At 33.7% G+C, this 12,664-nt stretch overlaps 1 protein-coding gene across 8 annotated transcripts in view; it reads right to left on the bottom strand.

Moving 5' to 3' along the window:
• Positions 1 to 12,664, bottom strand: part of CLEC16A (C-type lectin domain containing 16A) — a 254,369-nt gene that overhangs the window by 194,045 nt on the left and 47,660 nt on the right. For all 8 annotated transcript variants that reach the window (XM_074196407.1, XM_074196403.1, XM_074196405.1 and 5 more), the window contains exon 10: positions 5,660 to 5,891. In XM_074196407.1, the coding sequence (XP_074052508.1) occupies positions 5,660 to 5,891 (232 nt within the window). The remainder of the gene's footprint in view (positions 1 to 5,659; positions 5,892 to 12,664) is intronic.

Below are 12,664 nucleotides of genomic sequence, written 5' to 3'. Positions count from 1 at the left end.
GGCAAGAATTGGAGAAATCCCAGCCCTGGCAGGAAAGGATTAAGTCTTTGAGTTACTGTACCTATTCCCATTCCATTGTCTAATTTACAGATAACCACTTGAAGACACTAAATTGATCCCTCAGGACATGTATAGTCTAGGTGACAAGGCAATCTAGGTCACTAATTCCTTAATTCCTTTTTAGCACTATCCCATTTAAGTCTTTCCAAGCATATACCCTCCATAACCCTGGTCTTATTCCCGGTTGGCTACTGTCAAAAACTGGATTGCAATGCCCCAGGGCAATAGTCCTTAATTTCTCTTTTGGCTTTGCTACTTTCTTAGGAAACTCAAATGACTTTCCTAAGAAATGTAGCCTGAGTTACTGCTTAATTTCCTGGTTACTTTGATATCCACACTAATATGTAAATAAATTTCTTTTGTCCCTAAATTCTTCTGGGTTAGAATTGATCTTATAAGAGAATTCTTTCACATTTGCTAGAACCCCTATAACTTTTAACCAGACATATTTTCCAACAACATTATATTTACATATTAGCCTACTTAGGTGGGTAAACATAAAAGGGTTGCAAGTGGGCTGTCACAAAACTAATGATGTGAACAGAGCCCAGGGGCAGCAGCAGAAGCTTAACTGTCCCCTCCAAAACAAACAAACAAAAAACCTTAGGGGCAGAAAGTACTTCCTTTTTTGTCTTTGTATCCTCCTTTCCTACTTCAACTCCTCTGAAGCTCTTCCCCACCAATTGCTTCACATATACAAGTAGGTATTGGTTGGAATCATTCAGTTAATAATCTCTTTTTAATTTTTTAAACATTTAGAAAATAGGATTGACTAATGTTTCTAATTAAGCAAAATCTGTCCCCTGTAACCTAAATCAACCTGCCAGGACAGAAATAAGATGGAAAGGGAGAAAGTGTTAAGAAAATTAGGAAAGAATTAAATGCACTGAATGTACAGATACCAGAGGGTGGAGGTAATATGAATAAAAGGAGGTTATTATGGCATATCCTGAGGAAAGTATTACTATCCTCTCCTAACACTAAAATCTACAGGTGAGACAACTGAAGTTCAGTGATCTTGAGGGAATTGACTAAAATAATATAATGAATCTGTAACTAAATCAAGACTACAAATTATACACAGGCATAGAACTAAATGCCTTTAAAGTTTACCTAGTATAACTGGCTCATTTTATAGATTTAGGTAAGTAGGGCAAAGAAAGATAAGATGACTTGCCCAAGACCACAAATCTACCAAGATACTGAAAATGAACTAGGAACTGAACCCAAGTCTTCAGACTTAATCTTTGTACTTTAATATAATAACTCTTTTAAATCAGATTTCATATTTTATAATCCATTTTGTTTTTCTGTATATTGCTAGGAACACAAAGAACTATGCCTTCTCCCTATTTTACAAAAATTTCTGGAAAATAAGGTAAAAATTAGCTTTAGACCAACAAATTACTTCTTATATCATAATGAACATATCATAATGGACACTTATCTAAATTTGTTTTCTAAATAAATTAGAAGATGATGAAAACAAAGACAGGGGAAGAATTCTTAACTTAAAAAGAGAGAAAAATCATAATAAAAAAATAAAATAGACAATTTGAATTATAAAAAGTTAAAAAGATTTTGGAAACAAAATCAAAGCACCCAGAATAAAAGGGAGTCTTGAATGAAAAAAAAAATCTTTGCAGCAAATTTCTCCAAAAGAGGTCTAGTTGTATGTATGTATGTGTATGTATGTATATATATTACATATGTGTATATATGTAACTAATATAAATAGGTAAGAACTCAGAATAAGATATTCAAAGGTACTTTTCAAAAGATAAAATGTAGACTATCAATAATGTGAAAGAATGCTTCAAATCAGTAATAAGAAAAATGCAAAGTAAAACAACTTGGAGGATTCACCTCACATCCATCAGACTAGCAAAAATGAAAATGGTATATGCTATAGAGGCTTTGAGAAGACAGGAATACTAATGTACTATTGACAGAGCTGTAAATTAGTCCAATTATTCTGAAAAACAATCTGAAATTATACAGTATATATCTTTTAATCCACTAAAAGTCACTAGTGAACATTCAAAGATTTTCCCAAGACTTCAAAAATAGTAGACAAGGTAAATGGCAGCACAACTGACAGAAATAAGGAAAGGAGCAGGTTTTGGAGAAAGGTAAACCTGGTTTTAGACTTTGGAAACATTCATTTGGCAAATAATCATCTACCAGTTCTAAGAGACATTTCTTAGGATTGTTGCAATGACATTATATTTAAGTCTTGTATCATTATTTAGTTTTTTTCTTACTTTTTTTTCCAAAAAAAGAGAAGACACTAGGGGCAGACACCAAGGTTTAGACTACTTTTAATCCTTTACAAGTTACAATGTCTAGTTCAGAGCCTCCAATACAAATGTTTGTAGAAAAATGCTTTTTAACTAGTTAGAATTTTTTTTTCACAAGCTATTGAACCAAAGGGGAAAATAAATTGCAGGCCAAAATACAAGTAAAAGAGTAACAACTGAGAATCACAAATGATTAATGCCAAACTGTCAGCTCAAGAACAGCCCAATCAACCTTATTAATATGGTGAAATTCAACAACAGTCTGCTGGTTTTTACAAAAGGTATTTTTTTTTTTATAAACTTGATCAGGCCAGAGTTAGCTTTCAAATAAGTAGTAGAAAGCAGTGATAAATGAGGCTTTGGAAATGAAGAACCTAGGTTCAAATTCAAATTTATTTAAATTATCTACTTATTAATACAACTAAGTTATATTTTATAATTTTTAAATTATCTACTTATTACCTATATGACTTTGTGTAAATAATGTAAGCACTCTATGTCTTAAATTTCCTTTCCTAGAAAATGAGGTCTAGATGATTTCTAAGGATCCTTTCAGATTACAATCTTTGAAGTTTCCCACACCAGTAACAACTTAACTGAGGGCTTCCATTAAAAAAGGGTGAAATTCTATCAAATGATGTTATGTTTTATTTTGGGGGAGGCATCAAATTTTCTTTGTTCCTGACTATCTACCCAACAGGCGACTAAAACATTTCTAGGTCTGAGGACATTTAATCACAATTTCACAGAAGCAAGAAGAATTTGATGCACTGTGGGACTTAATACTAGCAATCTATTCTGACAGGTAAACAAAGAGTCTTTAACTCTTTTGCAAAGTTCTATTTATTCAGCTGGAGTACAAATTCTCTTCCAAGTCACATGGATTAAGTTCAATGTTATTTCACCCTAATATAGATACAGCCTAAAAGAGAAACATACTCAGATCCCTCCCTCAATACTTGAATATGAGAAACAAAAAAAATTTAAGAATGTAGTAATATTTGCCAAATCAGATTTTTCTTTGCATAATGGGTTTGTGATATTTATTGTCATATTTTCTCAAAATTAGTCAGATGGGACGATGACCTGTATATCATATTTAGGAAAAACTAACTTGTTAAAGAAAATATTAGGGCACCAAAAATGCTGACAGGTCAATGAAAGTTATGTCTGTATGAGTTTTGAAATAAATATCAGCTGTACAAGCAAAGCCACTAGTGGGAAACTCCTATGCCCTGCTTATCCTGGTAGAAAATTAATAGCTTTCCAAATACTATTTTCAGATGGCTATAAAAATGCCCACTGCATATCCATAAACATCATCCTCCAAGCCAGGGCTAACTGGTGCAATGGACTTAAGAGTTCTTCAAAGAAAGGTTTTCCTATAGCTCCAAGTCCTCCCACTAATTCAAGGAACCTGAGCAGAACTAGTGTCTTAAGAGTAGCTTAAGTTCTTAATTTCAACTTGTTTGCTTTGGGATGGTTTATGAATATTGATTAACTTGATTTTGATTCCATAGCAAACCTGTAAGGCTCTGTCCATACCACAGTTAATCATGGCCAGTGCAATATTAAAGATTATCCCTTAAAAGGGATGGAACAGGGAACAGCTAAGTAGCACAGTGGATAGTGCACTGACCCTGGAGTCAGGAGGACCTGAATTCAAATCCAACCTCAGACACTTAAAAATTACCTAGCTGTGTGACCTTGAGCAACTTACTTAACTCCATTAACTTGTAAAAACCAAAAGAAAAAAAAAAGAAAATATTTTTAAAAAGGTACAGAACAAAGGTATTACATTTCCCCAAAAGAAACAGACATGAATAAATAGAGCATTTAAAACATCTTTTTGAAAAGGACATTTTCTCAGACAATCATTATATAATCTAACCTATTATTTAAGCACCAAATTTTCTCCAGTTAGAAAAAACAATCCAGACACTTAAAATAAACCTTTACTCTGTACGGTGCTCTCTTATTTGTCTATTTCTTTATTTCTCCCAAGTCAACTTCACAGAATTTTGTACAGTTTATGAAAAAGAAAACCCAAGCTCATGTCACCTCCCTCATTGAACAAAAAAGTCTAATTTATATTTTGCTCTAAAAATACATGTTGCTGAGGATTAGATTATTGAACACAATAATACCAATGAATCAATGAAAGAAACACTTCTCAAATATTTAATGAAAATGTAATCACTAAATTAATTACAAACGTATAAATGCCAAGAAAATCCTAACATAGGAAGATAGAGGCTTGGTTGGAGGTTGCAGTGGGTATTTTCCAAAAAATGACTTCTAATTCTCTGATTTACTGTTCAAGATATTGTGAGAAATATACTGACTACCCTGCCAGAATACTAAAATAGCTGGTTGAAGAGCATCCCCTAATGGTGCATCAATATAAAAAGACAACTATAAGAAGATAATGCTCCCTAAAGCTTCTGAAAAAAGGCTCTCATGTCTTTCACAAGATCTCTGTTTTTGAGCTCATCTGTAAAGAACCATCACTACTCCCAAAATCACCACTCAGAAAGAACAGACTTATCGGGAATGTTGCAGAAGGCATTCTTGGATTGGGTATGGTTTGGATCAGATCACTTCTGAGATTCCTTCCAAATTTAAGATTCTATAAGATCTAAAAGCACATATGCTTAAAACACACCATAAGGAATTATATAATATTTATAATATTCCATAAACAAGAATACTACTATCTGAATGGTTGATTACATAGATAAGGGAAATTAAAAAAAAAACAGAAGCATCAAAAGGAAAAAGGAATTTAAGATTCTACTTAAGTAAATGTACATACAGGACTGGTATATCTCATTTTAAACACATTGCTTACTGAAAATCTGAATTTACAAAGAAATTATAATTTGATTTACAAAAAAATTTTCTTAAGATAACTAAAGAAATTTAATTTAAAAAAAAAATCCAATTTCGGGGCAGCTAGGTGGTGCAGTGGATAGAGCGCCGGCCCTGGAGTCAGGAGTACCTGAGTTCAAATCTGACCTCAGACACTTAATAATTACCTAGCTGTGTGGCCTTGGGCAAGCCACTTAACCCCACTGCCTAGCAAAAACTAAAAAAAAAAAAAAAAAAAAAAAAAAAAAATCCAATTTATGAAGTATTTTAAGAAGCATAATTTGCATTTTATATAAAACAGGGTAAAAAGTATTAAAATTGAATTAAAAGTTTTATATATATATATATTACATACAAGAAACTTATTTTGACAGATACAATATTTCTAAATAAATATCAGCATTTTTTAAATTCATTGATTTACTCACCTTCACTCTCCCCACTACTTGTCTTGATGCCTTTTGAACCTCCTTCTATACCTTTAGCCTTATCAGCATCTTCCTGGGTTTCTTCAGGGCCTTTCTCCTCCTCTTCTTCCTCACCAACATTTTTATAATTAGGTCTCTTTTGCAGTCTTTTCTTTCCCTTTTGCTTATTTATTTCAAGAGACCTTTCCAGTGACTCAGTTGGTTTAATGAAACACCTAATGCTGGACTTTGCCTAGAAGAGTAAAGCATTTTAATATGTGTTTTACTCTAATTTGTAATGTAGAAACTTTTATCCACATGAAAAGATTCACCAGAATAGCAAAGGTTAACTTAATATTTTATAAAATCACTTGACCTATATGAATTAAATTAGTTCAATAAATTTCTCAATAAAACTTTCAGTTTACTGTTACATGAATTATTCAAACAAATTTTTCAGCACCAGGAAAGTAAATCTACTTTCAGGCTTTCTTAATGTATCAAAAATATGACTATGTAAGATAAGTACTAATTTTAATATTGATTAAAGTAAAATATATTTAGAAAGTTAAATGTGTCAAATCTATTTAAACTCCAAAGTCTATTATAGATATACTCCTAGAGATGTCAAACTATGAGTTTAAAATCCAAAGACAATTATGAATTTTTATTTATCTCATCTAAGATTATTCATTCTCCACTACTCACAAATTCCGAGTTGAAAATTTCCCTATACACAAAGCCATATATAATACTAGTTTTCAGTTATTAAAAGAACATTGAGCACAAAAGCCTTCCTAACATATTTTAGGACAGGAAACATCTGTCAGCATCTGATTTATACTATTATTTTATTAAAAGATAGATCAATACACCATTCTTCTTTTGAAGAACTTTAACAGGGAAAAATCAAACACTTTTTGTTTACTTGCCTAACAACAAGTAGAGGAGACAAGAACAGATCTTCAAAAACTGTTTATTTCAGTACCTATTCCCAGTTGAATACAAGTTAGTTTTACATCAGATAACAGTAAAATCAAAATATTTCCAAAAATATGCTAAAAGATTATATCTAGAGCTTTAGCAAAACTCATAGGGATTAATTTAGAAAATTCTATCCATAGTGTTAACTCTAAAGTCAATGATAATGTTACAGCATAGAATGCATATTTTTCACTATGTAAGAGACCAATTACAAAAATAAAGTACTTATATATCATACAAAGGGTAGAGTAAATTAATATTAATGACTTGTATGCAAAAAAGTACATAAGAAATGTCGAAAGGATATATGACCAGAAAAGAAGGTGAGTCTCTTGTATGGCTCGAGTGAAGAATAACCAATAGAGAATTTTGCTATACTGGTCTCTAAATAATATTTGGAAATCTAAAGAAAGGCATTCACATTTTGGATGGACTCCCTGTGGAAGCTTTGTAGGAGGACTTGGACAAGAGTTTCATGAAGTTTGAAACCATGGAGAGGTTTACATCTACACTACTGGTAAGGTGGGAAATAGCAGCAACATAAAGAATAGGAAGAACAGTTAACATTTAAATAGCATTCTATGCTTTGCAAAGTGCTTTACATACAGTGTCTTACTCGATCCTTCTTACAATCCTGTGAAGCAGCTATTTATCATCACATAGATAGGGAAACTGAGGCTAAGAGAGATTCAATGACTTGCCTGGGGTCACATAGCTGTTAAATATCTGAGTCAGGATTCAAGTCTGGGTGTTCCTGACTCCTAATCACTGTTGTATCCCAAGTCACCAGTAGCTGCTTGGGAGCAAGAGGATTACAGATATACTCTAGTAGAGATGTCAAATTCTAGGCAGTGGCTCATACTGCTAAATCATACAAAAAAAGTAATCAGGAAGTAGCTAACAAATTAAATAAAAATACAACATAAATGATATTAATTTGTGTTTTTTTGAGTGATTATGTGATATGAGGAATCATTTCTGTTTAAACTTAATTCCACTGCATTAATACTGAACTGCAGTACCTGAAATTCAAAACATGGACTTCTTGTTGTCATTCTATTATTTCCTATACACCAAGCTTTAACTAGGATGCAATATTTAAGTGCTTTAAACTTTTAAAACACATCTATCATGGAAAAGTTGAATCAACTTTAACCCTTGATATAAGGTCATAGGTAGCATTTGTAATCATTCATTATGACACCTTTCTTAAAACCAGAAATAGTACATCTCTTAAGAAGTCAAATTTTGTTTCAGATTTGACTTAACCCAGGATCAGTAGCACTTGTATAGGTCCCCTTCTATCCACTCACTCAGCAGCTAGCTTAGTTCAGGTATTCATCTCCTGATCTATTACAAGACTGTTTTAATCAGCTGACTTGTCTTTGCCTTCTCCACACAGATGCCAAAGTGATTATCTTAAAGCACATGCCTGATCATGTTTCATCCCTCCCTCCCCAATAAACTCTTGTACTTCTAGGATGAAGAACAAAAATCTTTATTTGGCATTTAAAGTCCTTCAAAACGTTAACTCCACTTACCTTAGCTATCAGATTATATATATGTCACTCCTGCCTGGACTTTGCATTCAGTCACACCAGCCTTCTTGGATTCTCCTCTATAGCTGCTCATATCTGGGTAGAATGTACTCCCAAATCACCTTTGCTTCTCCTCTCTGAATCCCTAGCTTTGTTCCAAGTTCAACTCAAGTTATCACCTTCTCTAGGAATTATTTTCTTATCCATCATTCTTCCCTTTAGCTATTAATCCCCTCCCCCAATTAATTATATTTATTTTATTTGCATGTAAACACATACATACATTGTCTCCCCACCAGAGAGTGAGTTTCTTATGGGCCAAGGATTTTAATTTTTGAATTTGTATCTCCAAGGTCTAACACAATGGACACCCAATGCATGCAGACTATCTATATTATATCTATAATGATATACTAACAAAAAATCTAAATTACAAGGTTAAATAGTAAAATAACAACTTTGCTAAGTATGTTACTTTATCTTATTTAAACAAGTTAAACTAAATTAATAACAGATAAAGGGTTTTTTTTAAGGTTTTGTTCTTAGGCTTTTAGGGGGTTTTTTTAGGTTTCTTTTTTTTTTGCAAGGCAAATGGGGCTAAGTGGCTTGCCCAAGGCCACACAGCTAGGTAATTATTAAGTGTCTGAGACCGGATTTGAACCCAGGTACTCCTGACTCCAAGGCCAGTGTTTTATCCACTACGCCACCTAGCCGCCCCTTGGCTTTGTTCTTAAAAAGAAAATTCAGAACCCATTAATAGAATAATGCACATGAGGCACTCCCTACATGTTCAAAAAATTTTTTTAAATTCCCTTATTCATCCATAACTTATTGGTTTTTCAACCCTCCATCTGCCTTTCCTTTTTAAACCTTATTTTTCATATACTGTGACTTCAATACCTTGATCACTCAATTCTCTTCCAGACTTCTGTCTTGCACTAACCATTTACTCCTCTTCCCCATCTTGACTCTTTGGTGAACTAATTCAATTCTATACAATCATCCTCTCTCGAATCCCTATTTTCCTTATTATATTACCAATTAAGGCTTGCCAAACCTGGATCATTCCTATCATTTGTTGCCTTTGCAATGAATGAAAGATGAGAAAATCATACAATCATTCTGACTGGATTCACTACAAATTTAAAATCTCAACTAGGCCTTCACTGATGCTAGGCAATCCTACTATACTTTCCTTATAAACTCATGATCCCATTCGCCACAGTGGCTCTTTCAAACTTTTTTCATCTCTCTTTGTAGCTCCCTCTGCCCCATCCTCTCAGTTCTCAATTTAATACCTCTGTGAATTTTGACAATGAGGAAGCTGAACTAGATTTATGTTTTCATAACACATATTCACAATCTTTTCTTCTCTAAGTCACACATCTCAAATTCTTTCAGTCAATCCTTATACAGCAGTTTTGAGTCCCTTTATCATTCTGAATATGGTCTAAAATCTTAACTGTTGAGAAATGTTCTCATCTGATTAGGATATCAGGGTACTTCATTGTCACTTATTCTAAGTGGCATGGGGTAAATGACTGAACTTTTAATAGTGAAATGTGGTATCCATAAAGCAATATAATAATCCAAGTGTTCTGACCTAGGTAAAGTATAGTAGGACTCGAACAGATTCTTTTGTTCTGCATACAATGACTCTAGTAATGCAGCCTAAGAATATATTTATTTTTTACTGTGTCATTCTTTACACTGAATCTGAAGCCTACTGAAAACTCTAGATATTTTTTATATGAATGATGTCTAGTCACACTAACCCTAATCAGAATTGTTCATTTTTGTAAACCAAGTGCATGCTTTTAGATTTATCTTTATTAAATTTCATGTTCTTAGATTTAGTTTATCATCCTGAATCATGTCTATATATGCCTAGAGTTCACCCCCTTTATTTTCATTTCTAGTCTAGCTCAGTGACTCCTTTACAATGAAGTTTTCCCTAATTCTCGCAACAGAAAGTTATCGCTCCTTTCTCAGATTTTTCTGAAACAGACTGCCTGATCATTCTTCTTCTCACATTCTACCTTGTATAACACTTATTTTGGAAATGTTTTATCCTTTCATTAATATTGAAGCAGTTTTTGATAGCAGTAAATGTAGAATCAAAAGACTAGGCTGAAAACTCCAGCTTTTTCACTTACTGGTGGGATAACCTTGGACATTTACCTTCACAATGCTTCAATTTTCTATTCCACAAAATAGGGAAAATAATAGCTCAGAAGATTAGTTACTATAAAAGTAAATCAACAAATATGTCAACAAACATTTATTAAGGATATCCTAAGTGCTGGGGATACAAAGAAAGGCAAAAAACAGGCCCTGTCTTCAAGGAGCTCAGATTTTAATGGTAGATACAACATAGAAATAATTAGATATACAAGGTATGTAGAGAGGAAATGGAAAGTAATCTAGGAGAGAATTTGCTCTATGAATCAGTGATATGACACTTCTTCATCTGGCTTTTTCATTGGCTGTTCACTATCTCTGAAATGTTGTCCTTCATCTCTATTTCCTAGATGCCTTAGCTTCTGCCAGGATTTTAAAAAAAAATCAAACTGATGGGGAAGTGTTGAGTCCCACTTCTGGACTCTCTCAATCTTCCCCAGGTGAGCATTGGAGGGGTGGGAGACAAGAATGACAAAGGAGACAAGAGACAAGAATGACAAAGGAGACAAGTACTCCATCAAGATCTCCAAGTACTCCATTTATTCACCAAAACACCAGTGCCTAAATACCTTTCCAGTCTCTAATCCACTCCCACTCCAGTGGCATTTAGCAAGACAAGACACTGGTGTTCAAGGACACTAGATGAAGATAATTCACAATACTCCCATACACAATGGTTCCCAATAGGGAAGGAAAGACCCTCAGTGATTAAAGCAAGTAAAATAACCTCTTATACATAGTCAAAAGAAAATCAGTCTGGGAGGGGAATCTCAGGGTTTCTAGCCAAAAAGCAAACAGTAAACCCTTAATAAATGCTTTGGACTAGATTGTAGGAGTGTATATCTTGTTTTTACATATTACTTTCCTTGCAGGCTTTTCCATTAGAAGGTGAGTTCCTTGAGGGCAGGGTCTGGCCTCTGCCCACCTTTGTGGTTCCCATTCATATTATACTTTCCTCAATACATTCTAGAATCCAGTGACCCTGGCCTCCTAGCTATTTCTCAAATAACTTCATCTTCCTCCTCAGAGCATCTCAGTGCCTTCCCTCTGAGACAACCTACAATTAATCCTGCATCTCTTGTTTGAACATAGTTGTTTACATGCTGTCTCCCCCATTCACAATGAGTGCCATGCCAGCCAGGATTGTTTTTGCCTTCTTTGTATATGCTTGGTACATGTAGTTGCAGAGCACATAATAATAAGCACCTAAGAACTGCTTACTAACTGACTGAATATAAGGATTCAAAGAGTTCTAAAAAGTTTGTGTGATGATGTTTGTCTTTTGTTCTCAAAGAAGACCATTACATTAGGGGGATAATGCCATGACAAGCACATAAACTGGATCTGAGTGAGGGGAGCTGTGCTAAGTCACCAGTCTCACTTTCTCCTCCAGAGTCGTCTAAGGCCAGTGGCCAGATATGAACCAGGACAACTGAAGATGGTCCTGGATGCAAGGTAATCAGGATTACATACTTATACAAAATCACACAGCTAGCAAGTGTCAAGTGTCGTATGCAGGTCACTTAACTGTGCCTCAGTTTCCTCATCTGTAAAATAAGTTGCAGAAGGAAACAGCAAACTATTACAGTATCTTTTTACGAGGAAAAAAATGAGGTTACAAAGAGTTGAATGTGACTAAACAATATCCACCTATGCTGTAATTAGGATACTCTGAGACATCATCTCTTTAGCTTAATTTTGATTGAGGTTAAAATAAATCTGAAGGGTAAAATAAACTAGCCTTCAGATAAATATATCTCAATGTGAACAGAGAATCTGAGAACAGATGTTGACATTGTTAGGCTACTTCCTTAGCAACAACCAAAGATTTGGAGGCTTTAAAGAAACTATTCTAACACCCAAAGACATTGCCCTGGAATGAACTAGGCAATTTTGAAGTTACAGATTAGCATTAATGTTCACTAAAATTCTATTTGAGTCTATAAAAACAGAAAGTATAAATCATAAGTCAAACTGAGTAAGTGGAACATGAAATGAGATTAATACTCTTAACAAAAAGAAAATTCCTTTTGCTTGGCTATTAGAACTATAGGCTCCTCCAGGCTACTAAGATCATTACTGAACTTCATCATGAGAGAATATTTTTTCTGAAAAAGATACACGTAATTTGGCAAGCATTCCTTCCCACTAGTGTTATCATATCTCAATAAGGTCATACTAAGGGGAACTAATCAGTTTCATATGCTACCTTCCCAAAACACAGGAAGTTACACAAGTTCAGGATTTAGAAACTTATATGTTCAATACATTTAGTACAATGTAGGGTATGTTGTAGAAATTCAATATTTTATGACTGATATTG

The sequence above is a fragment of the Macrotis lagotis genome, chromosome 8 (genome assembly GCF_037893015.1).
Source record: "Macrotis lagotis isolate mMagLag1 chromosome 8, bilby.v1.9.chrom.fasta, whole genome shotgun sequence".
NCBI classification, from domain to species: domain Eukaryota; kingdom Metazoa; phylum Chordata; class Mammalia; order Peramelemorphia; family Peramelidae; genus Macrotis; species Macrotis lagotis.
The sequence above is the reverse complement of the archived record's forward strand: the minus strand, read 5'-3'. Positions and strand labels throughout refer to the sequence as shown.